Source organism: Poecilia reticulata, linkage group LG12 (assembly GCF_000633615.1).
Source record: "Poecilia reticulata strain Guanapo linkage group LG12, Guppy_female_1.0+MT, whole genome shotgun sequence".
Lineage (NCBI taxonomy): Eukaryota > Metazoa > Chordata > Actinopteri > Cyprinodontiformes > Poeciliidae > Poecilia > Poecilia reticulata.
The window spans coordinates 14,735,179-14,756,684 of NC_024342.1; the positions used below are offsets into that span (position 1 = coordinate 14,735,179).

Sequence of the window (21,506 nt, forward strand, 5' to 3'; positions counted from 1 at the left end):
GAATTAACTGTTTGTCATTTTAATTTTTGAGGCCCTTCAGCGGGTTCTAGTGCATGTAAAAAGAAAAAAAAGAAGAAGTCTGTTTTCAATTTATTTCCTACAGGAGGATAAAAGTGTAGTTCATGGGAATGTTTGTGCCAAAAACATTCTGCTGATCAGAGAGGAGGACCGGAAGACGGGCAGCCTGCCTTTCATCAAGCTCAGTGATCCTGGTATCAGCATCACCGTTCTGCCCAGAGAAGGTGAGAAACTTCACGTAACGCCTGAAGGCGCGTACGTCACTCCCGTGTGAGGCCATGTGAAAATAAAAAGCACCAGAACTGCTTGGTGTGATCTTCTGCTACCTGTACAGACACTGATCATCTCCACTTTCCATTCCTGTAACTCCTGTTTTTTCTCTCTTTTCCTTTTTTTTTTGTTGTTGTCTTTTTTACACATCTGCTTCCTAGTTCTGGTGGAGCATATCCCGTGGGTGCCCCCCGAGTGCATCGAAAACCCGCAGAATCTGAGCTTAGCAACCGACAAGTGGGGCTTCGGAACGACGCTTTGGGAGATCTGCAGCGGGGGAGAAAAACCGCTCAGCACCCTGGACTCCTCAAAGGTCCCACAGCTACAAATATATGTTTGACAAATATTGACCTTGTTTTACTGTTCAGAATGAATTCGGTGATGGTTAAATTTGATTTTAATTCATTTCTCCTGCATTTTGAACAAAAAAAAAATGCAAACACTTCCTCCAAACTCGGGAGAAGTGATGAAACACATGCCTAACGAATTCTGCGCACTTCACGTCCGCCTTAACCACGTTCGATCATTTTTCCGTGTGAAACTTCTCAACCTTACTGTGCGCATCTGCAGAAGAACCTGTTCTATGAGGACAGACACCAGCTGCCGGCTCCGAAGTGGACTGAGTTGGCCAACCTGATAAACAGCTGCATGGACTACGAGCCTTTACACCGACCCTCCTTCAGGACGATCATCAGAGACCTCAACAGTCTTTTCACTCCAGGTGAGAAAACAAGTAGAAGTAGAAAACACGCTTGAGTCTACAATCAGAGTTTATCTTGTGTGAACTACCAGTGAGCAGGAAGTCTATAAACATAGCAGAAAACTACAATATCCAACATGTTTGTTCACTGACTACAGTTAAATGTTTAGCTTTTATGCACCACCTCACCACGTCTTTTTGCTACCGATGGTGAAAAGGACATTTTTGAAACATGATTTTTGCAGATTATGAGCTGCTGGTGGAGAGTGACATGGTGCCCAACAGGACCCGAGGGTTTGGCTTCCCGTGGGCCTCAGTGAGCCAGGAGCCAGCGCAGTTTGAGGAGAGACACTTGATCTTCCTCAAGCAGCTGGGCAAAGTAAGCCAAGCTCTCTGTGAATGCACAGAAACAGCTATCATTTACTTGTAGTTCACTCGCTAACTGTTTGTATAAAGTAAGCGTCCAGCTTTGTACATTTTTAGAGAAATAATGTTTTAATTTAAGCCACTAGCACAGATCTACGAACCAGCTTCCTTTGGAGAAATATTTCCTAACGGGGCATTTTCCAAGTCTATTGCACAGAATCATATTTGTTACTTTGTGTAGCTGTATACGTTCATCTATTGTTGTTTCTCACCAGTGTGTCAATGTGTTCTCATTCTGCCTGAACGCCGCAGGGCAACTTTGGCAGCGTGGAGATGTGCCGGTACGACCCGCTGCAGGACAGCACCGGGGAGGTGGTGGCTGTGAAGAAGCTTCAGCACAGCACGGCTGAGCACCTCCGGGACTTTGAGCGGGAAATCGAAATCCTCAAATCGCTTCACCATGAGAACATTGTTAAATACAAAGGAGTGTGCTACAGTGCAGGTGCGGAAAAATGCCTCAGCATCTACCTGAAAATGTTTGTTTTTTGTTTCTTGTGTAACAGCCAGTTTTTACCAATGACACGTTCACACTACCTTTGTTTTCAATTAATTTCCTACCGTGAAAACAGAAGAAATCCCATTAGTATTGAACCATCTTCTCCCTGTAGGAAGAAGAAACCTTCGTCTCATCATGGAGTACCTCCCCTTCGGCAGCTTGAGAGATTATCTCATCAAACACAAGGACCGCATGGATTCCATGAAACTGCTTCACTACGCGTCGCAGATATGCAAGGTAACACAATGGAAAAACTTGCAGACAAACTGTGAAAAACGACCTGAAGAGCGTGAACCTGATGCTGATGAAATCACAAACTTGTTTTAAAGGGCATGGACTACCTCGGTGGGAAGCGTTACATTCACAGAGACCTGGCCACCAGGAACATTCTGGTGGAGAGCGAGATGAGGGTGAAGATCGGCGATTTTGGCCTAACCAAAGTGCTGCCACAGGACAAGGAGTACTACACTGTCAGGGAGCCTGGGGAGAGCCCCATCTTCTGGTGAGGACCGTAGGGGAGGAACTATGCTGTTTTTGTCTAGGCATATGTTTTTGTCAGAAAGAAGATGGATAAACAGCGACTGGCTGTCAAGAAGATGTAGAAAGATTAATGAAGTTGTTGTGGTTTTTAAACGGTAAAAGAGGCAGGTCAGAAATAGATTTGTCCAGAGTGCTGTTTGTCACCCATGCATCAAATAATATGATTAGAAAGACACTCCGTTCTGTATGAAGAGTGGAAGTTTTCTGAGATTTGGACGATGATTCTGGAACACTAAAATGCAATAAACCCCCCTATGTGTGACATGGGAAGACAGGATCCTTTTTTTTCCTGGTGTGATAATTTCATCTTTTGTATTCATGCCACATCCATCCGCAGGACTACTTTATGTAATTTCTGAATGCTGAAAATTGATGTGAATAATTAAATCCCCTTATTTTTAAACGGTAAAGGATGGATTTTTTTTACTCTGTAAAAAGCAAAAATAAAGATCAGAATTTGACATTTTTTATCCGGTTATTGGATTATGATAATAATTGTTGGTTGCAGCCGTTATAATGTCTTGCTGTGTGTTGCAGGTATGCCCCCGAGTCGCTGACAGAGAGCAAGTTCTCAGTAGCATCAGACGTTTGGAGCTTCGGCGTTGTTCTGTATGAGCTCTTTACCTACAGTGACAAGAACTGCAGCCCCCCAGCGGTACGGCGCCTCTTTGTTCTTAGTTTAACGACCCACCTCACACTTAGTTTATATTTCTTCATCCAAGTTGAGTTTGAAAACAACCATCAGTTTTACTGCCTCACATATGTGATCGGGATTCTTTTATTGGAACAATTATTGAGAGCAAACTCCTCTGTGTTGCAGGTTTTCATGGAGAAGATGGGAAATGAAAAGCAGGGCCAGATGATCGTCTACCATTTGATCGACCTGCTGAAACAGGGATACAGACTCCCTGCTCCTGAAAACTGCCTAAAGGAGGTCTGCAGCAGCTACACGTTTAGTGTTTATTGCCGCCATGACGTGGCTTTAATGTCTTCCTTTTGCTCCTTCAGATTCACAAGATCATGATGGAGTGCTGGAGCAGTGACCCGAAACTGCGGCCCACATTCAAGGCCCTGATCCAGCAGGTGGAGACCGTGCGGGAGAGCAAGGACGGATGAGACGGACGCAGCGAATTCCTGAACTGTTGTCTCGCCGGTGTTGACGCGCGCAAGTCAGTCGTTACACAACGTCCAGAGTTACCAAATGGAGTTTAGGTGGTGGCTGTATTCACACTCGTGGCAGCTCGACCGCTTCATGAAGAAAAGACTGAAATGACGAGTACACTACAGCTAACTCAAAAGATTTCCTCTGATGTTTTTGAGTACAATTCTACGTTTTTTTGTTTTGTTTTGGTATTTACAATCCAAACTGCATTCCGAACAGACTTTCAGCCACGTGGCTGCACTTGAAATCACGAGGAAACCGAGAACTTCCAGTTCTTCGCCAGAGTCGGTGCTAGAGTCGATCTTTAAGTGGTTCTGCCTTGCTTTTCCACCACTATAAACATCTCATCTAATTGTTGTTTGGTACCTCCATCTTCTGAGAATGTAGGCAATTCAACCATACAAATAGAATTTATCCAAGTATGACTGCAAACAAATGCCCCAATATAACCAACTGGGTTTATTAACACTTCTAAGAAAAAAAAAAACAGAGCTTTTTGAATGCCTGATCTAACACAGCTGTTAGAGAAATATTTATTAACACCACCTGTGTTGAAGAACTGAGTCAGAAAGGAGAACAATCAGCTCTGACCACAGCCATAAACCGGCTTACTTAAACTCTGAGATGGATCAGAGTTTTTGCAAGATAAAGCGACTTGCAAAAGTATTTACACCCTGAGAAGTTTAACAAACATGTGAAGGCTTCACCAACAGCTGCATTAATACAGTTTAAATCTTGCACAGGCGGACTGGATTAGTAATGAGGTGAGTTCTACAGGGAATTACCGAACCGAACCGCACATTAACCGGTTAGTGCACGACTTGCCAGTGGAAAATCACCTATGGTGAATCTGGGTAGGCAGTTAGAGATTAGGGAGATGGCAGATAGGCCTTCCAACCTCAAAGACTTGGAGCTCATCACAAAACGTAAAACATCAAAGACCAGTGGAAAGATGAAAAATCTGCCCTGTAATTACAGGAAGAGCTGAACTGCCTTTGTGCCAAGCAAGATTTTTTCCACTGATTGTTGAGAAAAGTATAGTTTTCAATAAATAATGGAAGTTGTGAAGTGACAAAATTTAAAAAGACTTTAGGGGTAGGGATAATTTTACGTGGCACCGTAAGTCATACACTTTGCATGGTGGAAAAAAAAAGATTTTAATATCAAAGATGTTGACTTTTTAAATGTTTGCATCTTTTTATTAAAAATGTAGTTTAACAAACACGAATGCTCAACAAGTAAATGCTTTGTGGAGGAAGCATTGTGTGAGCGATCATCAAGTTACACTGTAATGCCTCTGGAGGTTTTTATTTTAATTTACATATACTTTTTTTTTTTTAATGCATCACACATTCTGAATGTTACAAGGCTTCATTATCAGCCTATGAAAAGCTTTAAAATAAGTGGATGCCTATATTTTGTGCAAGCAATCAGTTTATTTAAAGATTTTTGTGATTTCTGGTCAGTTAGATATGCTGTCTTTTGATGTGTATATTTGCATTACATTACCAACCATAAATGAGTGGTAAGAAGGGCTGCTTTGTATTTTTTTTTCTTTGTTTCATGTCACTATTTTGGGAATATTTAAAGGGGAACTATTATGGAAAGTTCACATTCACACTTCAATTTGGGTCTCAGCTGCTAGTAAAAAACAGTTCAAGGGATTTAAAACAAAAAAACACCCAGAAAATACTTTTTTTTGTAAATAAGTTCATGTTTTTTGGTTTCAGGGAAACGAGCCATTTCATAAACCTCCCAATTATTCAGTCGCAATCGGTAGGCCCTGCCCTGTTACCTAGCAACCTTAGCAGAGCTCCAGCATGTTTGGTCAGCTGGTTTTACTGCTGTATGCGTTATACAATGGCTACTAGAAAAGACAAGTGATTTGTTGTTGACTTAATGTATAATGTAGGAAAGTGTGTGTGTAAACATTGACTAGGGGGGCGTGGCCAGCAGCAGCTGATATGGATTTAAAGTGACAAGATGCCATTTAACATCTCATTCTGAAAGGAGCTCCAAATAAGCAGAAATGAGCAGACTGCAATCTCATCTAAGAATGATTTTGTACAAAAAACCCAAAACAAAACATGTTTTGTAGACATAGACATATCCAAACTTGTTCCAGAAAACATAATAGGTCCCCTTTAAGACAAAGTACGATGGATATTGATGACTGAAGGCTTTAAGGACAATACGCATTTTGTGAAATATTAATCTTTAATAATTGTTCAACTTTTTCTGCCATAAATGACAAACCCTTATTCATATTGTTTTTATTTAATTCAGTGCCATTACTTTGTTAAAAAATATTATATCTCAAACTGCAAAAATTCATAAAACATGTTGAAAAATTGGAACTTAAAAGAACAAAAAGAAGTATTTTGTAGTCAATTATGCTTACTTTATTTAACGCTGTGAAAAAGGGCATCTTTGTTTCAGTTGTGCAACTTTTACTAATGATGAATTTGTGTTTATGGTCATATATGTTAATTTGTACAGCGTGAGTTTATTTCGTGACCAAAGATTTTTATAAAAAGAAACCTTTACACTGCTCGGTTCTTTCCCACGTTCATTTCCAGCCGGTTGGATTGAGTTTTGACCGTGAAAGTGAATGATCACAAATATTTGGCGTAAAAAAAAAGAAAAAAAAAAGATGCGTTTACTTATTTAATTCACAAAAGAAAAGATTTGTTAATTTGGATCATAAAGTTAGGATATGGTATTGTTTTTCTAAAGTCTGGATGTTTGTTTTTGATGGCAAATAAAATTCATTTCTTTGCCTTTTTGCTATCAGAGATATAAATAAAAATGCCAAGAAAAAGTCACTGTCATTTAAGCATAATGACTCTGCAGGACGACTCCTTAACACAGTACTTAAAATTTATTCACGTTTCAAGGAAGGCGACAGTCGACATACAGAACATGAATTTTATTAAAATAAGTTCAAAGACAAACAGTTAATGGCTGCTATTAAACAAATATGGACCAAATGTTTCTCTTCTTTTTGCTCAAACCAAATTATTGTACAGTGCCTAATCTCCATCATCACACCAGCCTTTTCTCCTCTCCGCCTCAGCACAACCGTCCGATATCGTTCTTGGTGCAGCCTTGGTTACAGCACATCCCCGCCACGCCCACAGAAAAGTTTCTCTTCTTCTTGCTCGCCACAAGCCGGTCGGCTGCGTCTTCATTCTCCTCCGGCTCTCCTAACGCTATGGACTCCCTCGGCAGGTCTGGGAAGCTCGAAGACGATTGTTGTCTCCCGTTTGTGACTCTGAAGAGGGTCAAGAGGTCAGCTAGCGAGTCGGGGGCAGCAAAGGGGAGAGGAGAGTTATCGTCTCTGAGATCTGTGTCATGCTGCCAGGTCCTCCGCTCGGCTTCGGGTGCAACGTCACCGAGGGGAGTCCAGTGGAACGGCTCTGGAGGAAGAAAAATAAATTTTAAAAATTGTGCTAAATTTATTAAATGTTCTTCTGCAGAGATGATTTTAGAAGATATGACTTTCAAAACCGTTTCAGCTGATCATAACATTTCTTCCAACTTTGTTTTTTTTCTAATTTTATTTAAATCTCGACTGTTTCACTGAGAAATGCAGATTTAATTTTTTTCCCACCACATTAATAAAATCTCACTGTGAGATTGAGATCTCAATAACAGAGAAAATAGTTTGACTCACCCTCCTCCTCTGTGGACCGTTTCCACCGGGAGCCCCCGCAGGTGAAAATGACAGCTCTGATAAACTCTCTCCCGCACAGTTTCACCCGATAGTCCCTGGGCATGAGCAGTCTGCCCATCACGTCGGCTCCCACGCTGTTGCACGCGCCTCCGACGCACATAACGGCCAAGGCAACGGTCACCCTCCACAGCATCTTCGCTAAAGGCTGAAACTGTAACCTAACTGGGAAGCTGAAAAGATTTTTTTTTTTGTTTTTGTCAGAGTTGATGATCCTGCTCCTGACTTTTTCACCTGCAGAGTTCAATTAAAGCCCATTGAAACAGCAACAATTGCTCTCGTTTTTCCTGCGTCTTGCTCCTGTGGTTCTCTCTGAGCCAGTGGCCACAACCTTATATACTGTAGTCAGTAGTTCAATCGTGGACTTGTGTGTTTCTGCTGCCCGCCCTCCCTCCTCGCAACACACACGCACGTCACTTGGATTGATGGCACTGACGTACTTTGAGTTATTTCATTGCTGCGATAATATAATTGCGCACACAGTTTATGCGCGTAGATAAAAAAAAAAAAAAGTACATATAATGAAATAAAGATGAATAAAATGTTTTGGATTTTTTTATTCAAGAAAGCGACAGATTATTACAAAATAATATCCGAGACAATGTTATTTGTTGAGACGCTTTACCAAGGTCGAGAAAGAGTTACATGTTGTCCAAAATTTGATGAATCAAAATCCAAATTTTGATTCATCGGTTAGGATTTTCATTCTTAACATATTCCAAGATTATTATTTTTTTTTTATTGGCTTTACAAATACTTTCAATATGTCAGTTGCAAATTATGCGAGTAAATATAAATGTACAAATAAAAAAGCTTTGGTTTGACCCCAATTATTGAGCAGTGAAGCAGAAACTGAATATAAATATGGCATTAAATACTATGATAACAGCAGACAAAAACACGACTACTAGACTAATGAGTCGTTGTACCAATAAATAAGTAATGATGGACATTCTGCCCCCTAGTGGTCAGAAGTCATCACCTACGGTAATTTGTCAGGAGCAAATAATGCATTATTGACGGTTTCTGCTTGTTACCATCACTTATATTTTAGACCACAACAGCACAGAAAATGTATACATTTAACTCATCTAAATCAGTAATCTTCGTCAAGCCAATCAGCTTTCAGCAATGACCGCTATACAAAATCAAAACGGCTACAGATTTATTTCAAGGTTCATGATGTAGACTTGGTGCAAACCGCAGACTCCAACACGTTCAAGGAACCCAAATTGGACCTGACAGCTGTTCTCTATGATAAAACAGAAATAGCACAGGTGAACGCACCGGTCGGACGGTTTGGATCTTGACTCGTGTCACAACTGATGAATCACTTCTCCAAAAAAGAGATGAGGCCGGTTTTGGCCCGGCGGGCCTTCTCTATGCTCTCGTACGTCGGCGTCCCCAGAGGCAGGTCCAAACGGTCGTGCTCAGACGCCATGATATTCTCGGCCTCGCCTAAAGGTGCAACGAAACCAAACGTAAATGGAATGCGGCGTATGGATGTCGTCTTCGACCCAAACATACGACAGTCACTTTTCTTCTGTAACCCAGAAACATTTTCTCGAATCAGTAGTTCTGCCTCTGAAAGTCAGTATGTTTGAGCTGAACTACAATCAGTTCTTCCTGTAAGACATTTAAGTAAATTCATAAGCATGAATGATCAGTTTGAACCTTTTAATTATGCTTCTAATTCTTGTTTTTTTTTGTTTTGTTTGTTTTTTACTAACACTGGCTTACATTTCTGAATATCCTAACTAATTTTCAAGGTTCTTAAACAACATATGTAAAATTTTGAAGCTGTATCTGTTAGATCTACACAATACATTTAAAACTGTTCACCTAGCTTGTTTTTAAAGTGGCACATTGACATTTTATAGCACAATCAAGTAACTATATTACTTTTAGTTGTTATAAAAATGGTGTATATCTATGTCAAACATGACTTAAAAGAAATGAAAGATCAAATCAATCAATCAAAGCAACACTCCAGGTATGTTTTAATAAAAATAACATTATTGCATGATATAAACCTAAACAAACATCTCATTTACCCTACCCTCTCTAAAAAACATTTAAAGTTGTTGTGCCATCCTGCCACCATTGTCAAACAAGAGCCTGAATGACTTTAAAACTCAAAATCAAATTGCTATTTATGCTCATGACGCATGTTTGTTCATATCTCAACAGAAAGAACATGTTTCTACATCTACATCCCAATAGCCTCACCTCTCATCCGATAAATGAGCGTCCCATAGGCGCTGTCCATCTGATAGGCAAATACGAAGCAGAGAGGAAAAATCGGAGCCAACATGCCGGGTTTTTTTCTTTTAATGGCTCTGAGGATGAACAGACAAAAAGAAGAAATGTGTTCACATGTTTTTGGCAACACGTTTTATATTCGTCATCACCCAACATCCTTAACAACCAAGCAGCTGTGTTAACTTGCGTAGGTCGAAGCAGGCTTGCTTCTCCCAGCGATTTATTCCTAAAGGAGTGTAAACAGTGTGGCTGTTCCACCTCTCACCCTGCTGTTAGTCCCAATGTGGCCACTGCAAAGAAGGAGCCAAAGTATTTGAGAAACTCCCTGGACCAGGCAATCTGCATGGCCATCTGTCTCTCTCTCATCTGGTTCTGCATCAGAATCTGACGCTCCATCTATGCAGAAACACACAAGCATGAACAGATGCGCATGAGGAAAGAGGACGTCATTAGACACTGAAATACAAAATGAAATGTGCATAAAGAACTTTCAGGTGAAAATAATAAAATAACATTTCAATTTTAAATAATTTGGGTTTGGTCCTTTCAGAATTTATCCCTACAGGAGCTAATCTGTTAAAGTTGAACTTAATGCCAAAAGGCAAAATGCTTGACAAAAAAAAAAAAAAAGAAAAAAAAAAGTACTTTTTGTTAAAACCGTCGCCGTTTAAGGTCAGATAAGTTTACTGTAATTACCGTTTGGCAAAAACAAGCATGATGGGAAGTTATATACCAACTACAAATTCAAAACTCTACATGACTCAAGTTTATTGAACTTTGTATCCACTCAATTCTTAAATAAAAATAAGTATCCAGGACTGGCGATATGGCTTAAAAGCCAATTTCTGACTTTAATGGACATGTTTCATCACACTTTTTTGTTAAAAAGAAATAAGCAATGACAGAAAATAATTTAAAAAATAGGCTTTCAACCATTCCCTCTGTGAGCTGACCTGAATTCAAACTTAAAATAAATAGCAGCTGTGAAACACGCCTAACAAACAAGATGCTCTCCCGATGCTTTCCTGGGTGGGCCAGCATCTACGCAACTACGCAAACCCAAGGAGCGCATTAGTGAAAAAAAGATCCAGATTTTCCAAAAATGAAATCTTCAAAAACAAAACAATTGATTACTTGATAAAAATTTGTTCATTTCCCAATCCAGACGTATCATGTAAAAGGCTTATAGGACAAGTTTCTCTATATTTTTGCATATTTCCCACATTCTAAACTTGAAACTACAGAAGGAGTCTGCCATGTCAGACGCTGCCGGGGTTAAGTCAAGGTGGAGCCAGTCAGTCAGTCCAGGGTCAGGAATGCTGCATCCGTGCTGATTAACCTCAAGAAGGTCAAAGCTTTGTTTTTAGTTTCCTGCTCAACACACACAGACACACGCATACACACACGCAYACACACACACACACACACACACACACACACACACCAGCCTGCGTCCATTTAGACGAATACACGCATCCTGCAGAGCCCGACTGAGTGACATTCTCAGTTAAAAAGCCTTTTATTTCCCAAAAGTGAAAGTGTCAAGGATGAGTTTTTGTTTCCAGCCACCAGGAAAGTGACTCTGACCTGCTGATGATTCACAGCTAGCATTCAGCAGAGCTTGACAATGTATGTGAAAATGGTCAATTGGACCCTTTTCCACCAGCTGTTGATTTGACAAATTTACACTGACAGGTGCATTGTGCCAATGTCAGGCACAAGAAATAAAATTGCACAATTAACACAAAAAGATTTTCAAGTCATAAGAAGCGACACCTAAGTTTTGGTGAAGAAAATGAGGGAGGTGCAGGGGTGGGGAAAGATGGGACAAATGAAATGAATTGAATTCTTAGGAAACTGAACAAAACAGAGGCGTTTGTTTGAATGAGTCAGAAGCAATTTAATAAGACTTTATGAGGGAGTTGGCCACACTTTAATTCACTCCCAGCATGAAATGTCTTTAACTTGTCAAACGCCAGGCAAGGCCACTCAGTGACAGTAGGCATGATAAATAGCCTGGCAACCCGTCATCAGCCACATTGGTCATTTCGCTGAAACTAACGTCCTTAGCAAGTCGAACACATTCAGAGTCTCGCAAAAACATTCGCTTTGAATTTCTTCTTTTGTGATCAATATCACACCCCCTTAACTTTAATTCCTTAAAATAAAATCTACAGCAAACAAGAGTATTTATAAGCAGTAAAAAAAAGAAATTAATTCTAATTTACTTATTAATCCTCGTTAACATCAGAGGTTGTTAGAGAAAAGTCAGGGAACAAAGTAAAAATATATTGCTTTTATAAAAAATAAAAAGGAAGAACCTTCAGCAAATGATTGGTGGAAATTTTTGTCAAACCAAATGCTAAGTGGTGAATGCATAATGCCTATTGGTGCATTTTTAGCACATATCAGGGATCTTATTGTAAACACGTTGCATAAACTGAATGTTTGAAGTTCTATCTAAATATTCCTAATTTTCCTAATTTAGCTAATTTACCTTCAAAAGACTTTAATACATGGATTTTGTGCTAGATTCAAATTTATCTACAGTCCAATATTCTCATTTGAATGTAGATTAAAATGCACACCACACTTATCAGATCTTATATTTGTACAGACTATGAAAACTGCGACTTTCCCTCCATTTAACAATAATGCAGCACTTTGTATTGGTCTGTTGCATACAGGGAAGTTTGTTGGTTGTCACATGAAATGTGGAAAAATGTTCAAAGGGTATCAAACCAAAAATACAGATGCTTTTTATAAAGTGGCCTTCTTTCTGTTGGTTTATGTGGCCTGGCCTCTTGTGCAACATTAACCAGATGTTGTCAGGTGATCTAGCTACTTTTGTGCGTTTCCAGCTCTACATTAACTCCAATTTGTGTTCATGTGAGAAAACAAAAAAGGTCCCTGCTGGTAAAGACGTGACGTGTTTCCTGAAGGAGGCCAGGTGGGTTAATTACAGACTTAGGTAAACTAACGCTAGTTAGCTTTGGCAAACAGAGAAACTACTCAGCAAAGTTAACCTGTAATCACGAGGCCAAAGCGTCACTTGTGGGTAAAATTACAGTCTGAGCTACTTGCACTAACAAAGCGCAATCAACTCTTAAACTGAATAAATTGTATTTTCCTTAAATATACGGTTGGACTGAATGCTAAGAGTATGATCAGCCGCTGTGAGTTTTATAATACTTTAACCAACAACGGTCAAATGTGGCCAAACAAAAGTCCTACGCAAAGGAGTTTCAGGAAGTCTTGAGAGTTTTGCAAAGGCAATAAACATACAGATGCATCAGCAGGACTGAGTGCGAGTGATTCAGTCTTTTCATTACACTCTGCAGGAAGAGGGACAACATTTGTTTAGGCATTACTTTTTTGAAAGTAATGCTATAATGCGAGCAAACGCTCTCAATGTTGCAGAGCAACAGAAACCTCACAGAGTCAGTCTAATATTATGCAAAGACTTCAGAGTTCAGAGAAGAAAAATGGTAACGTCAAAGTCTCCAAGAGAAAACAAGAAGTCATGTAGGGCAAAGAGATGCTGAGGCTCATTTCTTTCTGATGCTTTCTATTTCTATCTAAAAATTAGAAATGTTTTGTCTTAGTTCGCTTTGCATCACTTCCAAATATTTGACAAGCTGGAGAAATGTTTTTTTTTTATTTATTTTTATGAATGTTAACTGGAAATATCTATGTTCTAGAAACCTTAAAGATTACAAGACCCAGTTCCTTGAAATTATCCATATAAGAATTACACTTCACAAGTTTCCATGAATCTATGGCAGACATTTCTGCAGTGGCAAGTGTTCGAATGTGGAGTTTGGAGTAAACAGCTAATGGATAGAAGGAAGGAAGCAAAGAAAAAAAAAGTTAGGAGGATACAGAAAGGGAGGCAGAATACAAGGTGAAGACGAAACAGAGGGTAGGAGGAAGGACACAAGCAAAGAGAAGATGTGAAATTATGAATGAATGAAGTAAGAGAGAAGAAAACAAGGACAGAAAGAATGACGGACACGCAGAAGGAAAGAAGGACACAAAGGAGAAGGTAAACACTGAAGGAAGTGAAGAAAGGTCATTTGACAGGAAGGACGACACAATGGAAAAAGCCAAAGGGAGGATAGCAGGTAACACAAAAACGACAGAAAAGAAGCAATGACACGGGGGAGAAAAGACAGCAGGACACTAAAGAGGAAAAGGAAGTTGCCATAAGGAAGAACATGAGGACGAAACTGAGGAAGGCAGAAACAAAGAACAGAAGAAATAAAGGAAGGCTAACAAGAACATTTACTAGGATGACAGGAAAGACACAAAGGATCTTAGGACAGGAAACATTAAGTCTGTGGGAAATGAACAAAATCTGGAAACATAAATAGCTTTACACACCCATACTTTCATTGTCCATACTTCTCCACACTGGAGTTACAAAAAGTATAATTTAGCAATGTTTCAAACGTTAAATGAGCTAAATAGCTTATCGAATAAAAGCACTAGTCACAGTTACACTTACTGCAAAAGATCCCTAGAGGGAAACATGGCCATTCAGAGTCAACGCCTGACTACCATGACTGTGACCTGGGAATGACTGGAGGTTTTTTAACCATGTGTTCTTTTAGGAGTTTCAGCAGAAAGTTTCACACCTCTATTAAACGTGAAACCAACCCTTGGAATCCACTGATAGCACCAGCGACACGTGCTGACCGCACCGATGACTCGCTCCAGGAAGTGGGAACTTACAGCAGCGTTAGAGGCGAGCGCTCCGGTAATGAGAGAAGCTGAGTAATGTTTCGAAGCAGAAACCTGCTGAGGCAGAAACTAATACGAGTCGATGGTTCTAGAAAGTGACGATGGTGCACATTAATGAGAACAGAAACCATGAAATGACCCAGGTGTATACATTACACTTAACTGTAGAGAGAAAAGTCAAGTAGAGTACTTACTGATTTTTCGTTGAATCTGAAACAGACTGCTAAGACTAACTTAGGTGAACGAATTCAGTCACTGCTCAAACAACTGCTTGGTAAAAGTCAATACGGAGCCCATTTGGGATGAGGTCCAGCTAGTCCAGCTTTTGATCCAGATGCCCCAACTCTGACTTTGTGTATATTAATGTCTAACTCCAAGTTTATCTGTACAGCACATTTCAGTAGCTCAAAGTGATTTACATAAAACAAAAGTCTGTGCAAAAAAAAACAAACAAACAGCTTCTGTAAAACATAAGATGACTATTTAGAAAAGCGTCCTAAGCACATATGGAGGAGGAACCGTGATGCTGTGGGCCTGTTTCCCATTCAAATAGACTTGGAACATTGTTAAAGTCCACGGCTTAATGACTGTTTATAATATATCACAGCTTTTTGAATAGCTGGTTGCTTCAAACAAGAAAACCCAAAATTAGCTCATTATTAGATCTCTAATGCTTCTTCAGACACAAAGTTTAAAGAGTTCTACCAGGATCTAAGTCCAATAAGAAACCTGTGGGGTGAGCTGAGGAGAGGCAAACATGAAAGACGTGTCAGAACCGATCTGAAGAGGCTTCTTCACAGCAGGAGTACAGCCAGGCCATTGTCTTATAACACTCAAAGGATTTTCTCAAGATAAGCGTTGGAGTTTCCTGAATCTTTCAATAAGTGATGATGCAATAAAACTCTTTACAGACATTGCCAGTAAATATGGAACGGTGTTACCGGAATGGCAGTTTTAACTTGATGACATCTTAGTTGTTCTGAAAACTTTGATGAGAATTTAATTCGGTGTGCGTTCTTGGAAGCGGTACGAAACATTCGCTGGCGACATCACAGAGCATGACAAAAGTGGTTTTGAGGAAGGCAGCACAAGCCGAGACAGTGACTGGAAACGGCAGCGAAGAAAGAGTGAAAAGAAGAAATGAGACATGAATCCAACCTGAAGGTGGCAAAGTGAGAAGAAAATGAAGCTAAATCCAAGCCAGAAACTCACTGACATTTATAAGGGCTTCAGCCTGAATCAAATTTGGGCAAAAGCTTGAGAAAAGAAAAAAAAATGTGTAGAAATCATCACAAATCAGCCTAGATATTCACACTTCACTGTAGCAGCTGTGGGGAGGGGAAGTCAAACAACACAGAGGGAAGCACACACTCAAAACAAGTAGCACCTACATACGATCGATGATTGCTTTTTATGCCACCCTGATAAACTCAGATATGTAGTAACCTGGAATAACTAAGTTTCAAAACAAAGTTTTAACCAGCACATCTCATAGATCTCAGATTAGTTTCTTTTAAGGCTTTTTCTCTCCAAATAACGCCAAATAGAAGAAAGATTTACAGACATACATGAGCTCCCGAGGTGATGACACACTTCCCAACTAACATATTAGGACATTTAAAGTTAGTCAGCCAAGCTGCACCAGAAATGATCTTGATCTAACCAAACCTATCAACTGCAAATGCACAATACAAGAATGGTAGGAGTGGATACGATAATCAAATACCTTATCATGGAAATCACACCCAAAAACACTTTTCATTTTGAGCGGTTAAACACAAAGAAACTCCACAAAACCCCACGGGGTTCATGCCAACTTCACCCACAAGGAGTTTCCAACCGACAACCTTCTTACACTTGACCACTGCACCATCATGCTGCCCCCTGTCACAATCTACCATGTGCTCAAAGAACACAGAAGCAACTCAACGAAATTCCTGGAGGGATTACATTTCAGGGAGGCTTCTCGGTAAGATGCGAGCAGAAGTTTACTCTCTGCAATTGTGCAACTCGGTTTCCAAATGCTCTTTGTTTAACTTTTCTACTGGCCTCAAGTTGACATTTACATGCTGTCCCAACCCAATGGAGAGGCGTTCTTCCTCTTTGGCAAAATTATTAAGAATAATACAAACAAGTTTCACCCTCATGACCCTGCAAAGACAGAGAATGTAAAAATGAATGAATGGAAATCCTACTAAAACTCTAAATATCATCTGCAAACTAAAAAAGTTGCAAGGCTAATGATTTGCACCTCTCTAAAAGGATGCAGCATTTTGAAATAATAATTAAAAAAAAGTACATCAGTGGAGCAAAACATGGGCAGCTTTTCAAAAGGAATAAAGCTGGGATCTAATATCCAGTGTTCATTTTCAAATGAGAAAACAATGTAGAGTGCAAGGCGAGACCTTGGCTCACCTCCACGCTCACATTAACACAAAACATGGTAGAGAAGAACTGCTACAGCCAGCAGCCAAACATTTTCCGGAAAAGAAGACAATACCTACGTCATTCCATTGCTTGCATTAGCTTTAAAGGCATGCGTCAGAAAAATCAGACCGATATCCAGTAAATGTTATGGTGGATCTCTGGAGGCCATTATTCAAACACAATGACTGAGTAGCTTTGACTTAAGGCAGCGGCACGACAGGGATCAATTAGCCGTGACCGACGGGACGTAAGAAAACAGACAGAAAGACATTTCTGACATCTTAATGCAGGGGGAGGCAACAACGTGGCTTTGTGTAGACATTTTAAAACGACAAGGGTCACTCCGACTTATTCAATTAGGCAAATTAAATTTCAAATGCAAAAAAAAAAAAAATAATAAAGTAGTTAAATTATTTCATATAATTGACCAGTAACAGCTCTCACCCTGAGTGACCCAGGACAGTTTTACTGCATGTTTCATCTACTCTACATTTTTTTTTTTTTTTTTTTTTTTTACATTGCTTAAAGTGTGCAATTAAACTGTATAGAAGGTGATTCTGGGTGTGAACTATAAAAACTGAAAGCAGCTAAAGACGGTTGAGGCTATGAAACAATGCAGAGCCACTTCAGTAACGCATAAATATGCATCTAATATCCCTCAATCAATCACCTTCAGGACTCAGATGAGGGTGCCGTGAAATTCAATTGCCAAACCTTTGGCATCACTGTATTGTGTTGTATTAGTCATAATCTTCCACGTTTAAAGCTGGAAAAAAAAAAAAAAAAGAAAAACCGAGAAGATTTCAGGTAGACCACAGAGAGACCCTTTTGGGTGTAAATTGTATAATTTCGTTGACATTATGACACTCACGAATCCCACCTGCTGCTCGACGGCTGGCAGGCATGAATGAATCAAACTAAATTATCTCTAATGGAGAACATGAGTGGGGAGGGGAATAATATTTTGTTTGAATTAAAGAAAAAAGAAAAAAAACACGGAACAACAAAAAATAATAATGAGAGCAATAAAATCCTGTTTTCTCCAAATGGAAATACGAGGAAAGCTTTGAAACGGTGGGTTTGTGACTCATAAGCAAAACAGAAAAGCCCGACGGACACGACAGGTCAGTGTTTCATTCTGATGTATGGAAGTAACATCTACCCAGGTATCCATGCCGCCATATTTTGAGTACGTTATTTAATGAATCCAGGAAACATCATGAACATTCATCCATACTATCCTGGAAGGTATTTGCATTCATCTCCCTTTACTCTGCTATCCATAAATAAAATCTAGAGCAACAAATAACCTCCTCCATTTATGTTTCTTATTTCAGAAACAGTAGTGTAATAGCAATGATTAAAACCAAAGAACACAGACAGGTAAGGAATACATTTTCAATTATAAATGGTCTAAGTTACGAAATGTTCACCTCTGTATCATGTCCGACAGCTCTGTGGAAAGAGGAGATGTCTTACAATCTGAAAGTTAAGGGTTTAATTTCAGTTTCCTCCAGTCATATGTTGATGTGGCCCTGGCACCTAAACCAAAGCCAATCTGTGTATTGGTATGAAGGTGCGACTGGTAAATGTGGCTCAAAAGCGTTTTATAAAATCAGTCCATTTACAACTGTTTGAACAGTAACAGAGTTTTTTTTTTTTTTTTTACCTCATGAGTGGATATCTTGGAATTAAAGATGTTTATTAGCCAGTATAGAAACCTTTAATTATAGGTTTACAGAAGGTTTGGTGAAATATAAATTAAAATAACATTGTGTTGCTGCCCTGCTGTTCTTATTCAGTTACTTTCAGAAATAACATCTTGTCTCATCCTTGAAAGGATACGCAGAATAGCAGCGACAGACATGATGAGACCAAAGATCTTCTCCTAACGCATTATTCAAATGTTCAACTTGGTGATGCATCTGCTGCATTATGATTAAATCTTCAGTGCATGAGCATGGTGACGCATCCTGCTCAGCAACGACTAAGACCAGAAGAACATAAGCAAATATCTTGACTTTCCTGGATATATATTTGAAAGGTATACATGTTATAAACGTATAAGTTTGTTAAAAGACAAGAAACACAATTAAGGAGAACATGGGCCTGCTCATGAAAATGGCACAGTTGAAAAATAAGAGACAAATCTGCCATACAATCTGCCAGTCACGTCAACTTAAGATGCACTTTTCTGTGCACCGTTCAGTCGCAATTTTGCTAGAACTCAGGCTTCTCATCCGGCTTTTTAGTTAAACACTGCACATGTGACTCATTTATAAGATTCACTTTTTTGTTTCTCAATATTGAAAAAGACTTAGTCTATTAATAATTGCTGTGGAAATACTTTATAGCTAATCGGTTTAACTCATGACCACCAACCTAAAGCAGTCCACAATGATTTTATTTAATGAACTGATGCATCTGATTAAAAATGCAACAACCAAACTCCTTCAAAGTACAGCACCAGCTTTTAATGGTGTTGGAGTCACCTTGACTTACCTGCAACCGTGAACTGTGAAGCATGAACTCCTGCTGCTTTTGCAAGTTTGCGTCCATGGATTTAGACATGAGAAAGCCCATGTTTGAAACTGAGAAGAAAAACATAGAGAAAGACGAAAAGTTATTCTGCAACTGAAACAAAAGCAACAATATTTGTTCATGTTATATTGACCTTGCCAGTGCTACAGAGCAAATAAGTCCTTGTTTAGCATGGGGTTAACTAAAATTCCATGCTTTAATTAACCCAATAAGCAAATATAAGCACATTCGCTTATTGTTTCTATTATAAAGACGAATGATCTGCATTGTGCATTGCTAAAAAAAACTTGAGACAGTTTCATATATATTGTTTGTTTCAGTTAACTCGGCAAACAAGTGAGAGGAGCTAATATGGCTAACCTAATTAAATAGCTTATTCTGTTCCTCCTTAAAAGATTTCGTTTTAATCCATTACGTTTAGGTTTTGGCTAACTAAAAATAAGAGTTTTACGTACCTAGAATACTTTGAGATGTAAAAGTAAGAGGAACTATATTACAAACAGAGAAACATTCAAGGATTTTTATGAAAACAAAGGCAACGTGAACTGCGGTCCTAGAAACGGAAGTTTATTAATGCCTTACTTCCGGGAAGATCTTCAAAATAAGTTACATATTATTGTTTTTATTCGTCAGTAGTTCACGTAGAGATGTCGGTTTTATAAATAACAAAAACTATTTCTTAGTTTCTGCACAGATTAGAGTTAAAGGTGGATTAAATCTGGTTGCCAGCTGCTGTTACTATTTTGTGTGCAGTAGTGTCTCACACTGCTGCAGAGAAAAGACAGAGAAATGGCTCCCTCTGTTGAAAAACAAGGTTTAAAAGGTTATATTTAAAAAACAGAAGTTTTAATTATAATAGTTCTTTTTAAAGTTAAAAATCTAAACTAAGAACCTGAAGGAAAAAAAAATATTTATACATCTCCAGAAATGAGGAGGAAAATAAATAAAAAAGCTGAAGATATGTAGAACTTCTTCCAAGTCTACAACACATTTTACACTCTTTGTATGTTATGGACATATATTCAGGCTACACCATTTGATAGTTCTATTATTTCTAGGAATTTATGTATTAGAACATAACAAAATCAATTTGTTCTCTGCTGACATCAAGAGTAAAAACACACAAATGTTTCCATAATTTCAACTTTTATTGAAAAAAAGATTTAGCCTGTATGTCCTAGATTCATCCAACTTGAGCAGAATATGTTTTTCTCCGTCAACTCTTCTAGACAAAGCAAAGCCAAATTTCTTGGTATCTCTGTCTTCTTGTGAACTTTAACCTTCACCATGTTAAGGCGAGATGTAGAAATGACATGGACTGTAGCACTCGTCTTTTTTATTTCTCTCATAGCTGCATGGTTGACTCTTGAGGTAAAACCATTAGGACGTCCTGCTGTCTTAGTTCTTCTTTACTTGTGAATATATTTGTGCTGTGCTGTGAGCACTTCAGATTTCTTATTTGTACACACAAACTTGGTCAATAAGCTCCTTCTGAATAATGTTTCTCTATGTAGAATGATGGATTTTTTTGATTACTTGTGGATATTATAACCCTTCCCAGATTGATGGACAGAAACAGATACTTCTCTAAAGAAATTGCTGACGTCTTTCCACCTTGGTATTGTGTTAAAGCACACTCCTATAACAGGTGTTCTTACCTTTTTATGATCAATATGTGAATTTGATTAACAGCACTAAGGGGTTATCTTCCCATTTACATCCTGTGGGAACATCTAAGGAGGACTAAGTTTTTCCCAAAATTTTTGCCCAAAAGCTTTTTGTTTAATACACACAGGCACCGAAATATATGTTTGTTTCGCCAGTGCTTTAAAATTATAATTCAAATATTTTCTTCAGACTAACCTGAAGAAGGAGGATAACCCAGAAACATTAAGATTGACTTACCTTTCATTGGGACTGTAAAAAAAACGGGAAAAAAAATATTAACAAAAAATTTTTTACCAGGACTCTTTCTGGTAACATCATTTAACACTAACATCTGAAATTAGCAGTGGAAAAACAATTTCCACACTAGAGTTTTCACCCATCTCAGAAACCTTCCCTGATAGGTATCATTTTGCCTTGAGTCACAGGGGGAGGTAGCATTAACAACAACAACAGCTTTCCAGGAGATGCATTGAAAAATGGTAAAGGATTTTAAACTCTGAGATAACATTAGAACTGATAA

The 21,506-nt window shown here is 38.9% G+C and overlaps 3 protein-coding genes across 3 annotated transcripts in view; 1 reads left to right on the forward strand and 2 right to left on the reverse strand.

Annotated features, from left to right (window-relative positions):
* The window catches only part of jak2a (Janus kinase 2a), a 34,677-nt gene extending 28,514 nt beyond the window's left edge, over positions 1-6,163 (forward strand). The window contains exons 15-24 of the mRNA XM_008424029.2: positions 104-242; positions 450-601; positions 859-1,009; positions 1,234-1,367; positions 1,667-1,856; positions 2,023-2,147; positions 2,240-2,412; positions 2,988-3,105; positions 3,271-3,384; positions 3,459-6,163. Coding sequence (XP_008422251.1) covers positions 104-242; positions 450-601; positions 859-1,009; positions 1,234-1,367; positions 1,667-1,856; positions 2,023-2,147; positions 2,240-2,412; positions 2,988-3,105; positions 3,271-3,384; positions 3,459-3,566 — 1,404 coding nt within the window. The 3' untranslated portion in view covers positions 3,567-6,163. The remainder of the gene's footprint in view (positions 1-103; positions 243-449; positions 602-858; positions 1,010-1,233; positions 1,368-1,666; positions 1,857-2,022; positions 2,148-2,239; positions 2,413-2,987; positions 3,106-3,270; positions 3,385-3,458) is intronic.
* Positions 5,158-7,891, reverse strand: rln1 (relaxin 1). The gene is made up of 2 exons (XM_008424028.2): positions 7,289-7,891; positions 5,158-7,031 (listed from the first exon to the last, which is right to left on the reverse strand). Exons 1-2 carry the CDS (start codon positions 7,479-7,481, stop codon positions 6,685-6,687), a joined length of 540 nt encoding a protein of 179 aa, XP_008422250.1. The 5' UTR covers positions 7,482-7,891; the 3' UTR covers positions 5,158-6,684.
* Positions 7,892-8,077: 186 nt separating this feature from the next.
* On the reverse strand, positions 8,078-19,900 carry plgrkt (plasminogen receptor, C-terminal lysine transmembrane protein). Its single transcript, XM_008424032.2, has 5 exons — positions 19,774-19,900; positions 19,280-19,368; positions 9,873-10,003; positions 9,575-9,684; positions 8,078-8,803 (listed from the first exon to the last, which is right to left on the reverse strand). The coding sequence occupies exons 2-5, from the start codon at positions 19,358-19,360 to the stop codon at positions 8,676-8,678; spliced, it is 450 nt and encodes a 149-aa protein (XP_008422254.1). The 5' UTR covers positions 19,361-19,368; positions 19,774-19,900; the 3' UTR covers positions 8,078-8,675.
* Positions 19,901-21,506: the final 1,606 nt, after the last annotated feature.

Coding starts and splice junctions, on each gene's coding strand:
- rln1 (XM_008424028.2), bottom strand. CDS start 7,481: ATGCTGTGGAGGGTGACCGTTGCCTTGGCCGTTATGTGCGTCGGAGGC. Junction 7,032..7,288: donor ACGGTCCACAGAGGAGGAGG/GTGAGTCAAACT, acceptor TTCTTCCTCCAG/AGCCGTTCCACTGGACTCCC.
- plgrkt (XM_008424032.2), bottom strand. CDS start 19,360: ATGGGCTTTCTCATGTCTAAATCCATGGACGCAAACTTGCAAAAGCAG. Junction 10,004..19,279: donor TTCACAGTTCACGGTTGCAG/GTAAGTCAAGGT, acceptor GTTTCTGCATAG/ATGGAGCGTCAGATTCTGAT. Junction 9,685..9,872: donor ACATTGGGACTAACAGCAGG/GTGAGAGGTGGA, acceptor GTTCATCCTCAG/AGCCATTAAAAGAAAAAAAC.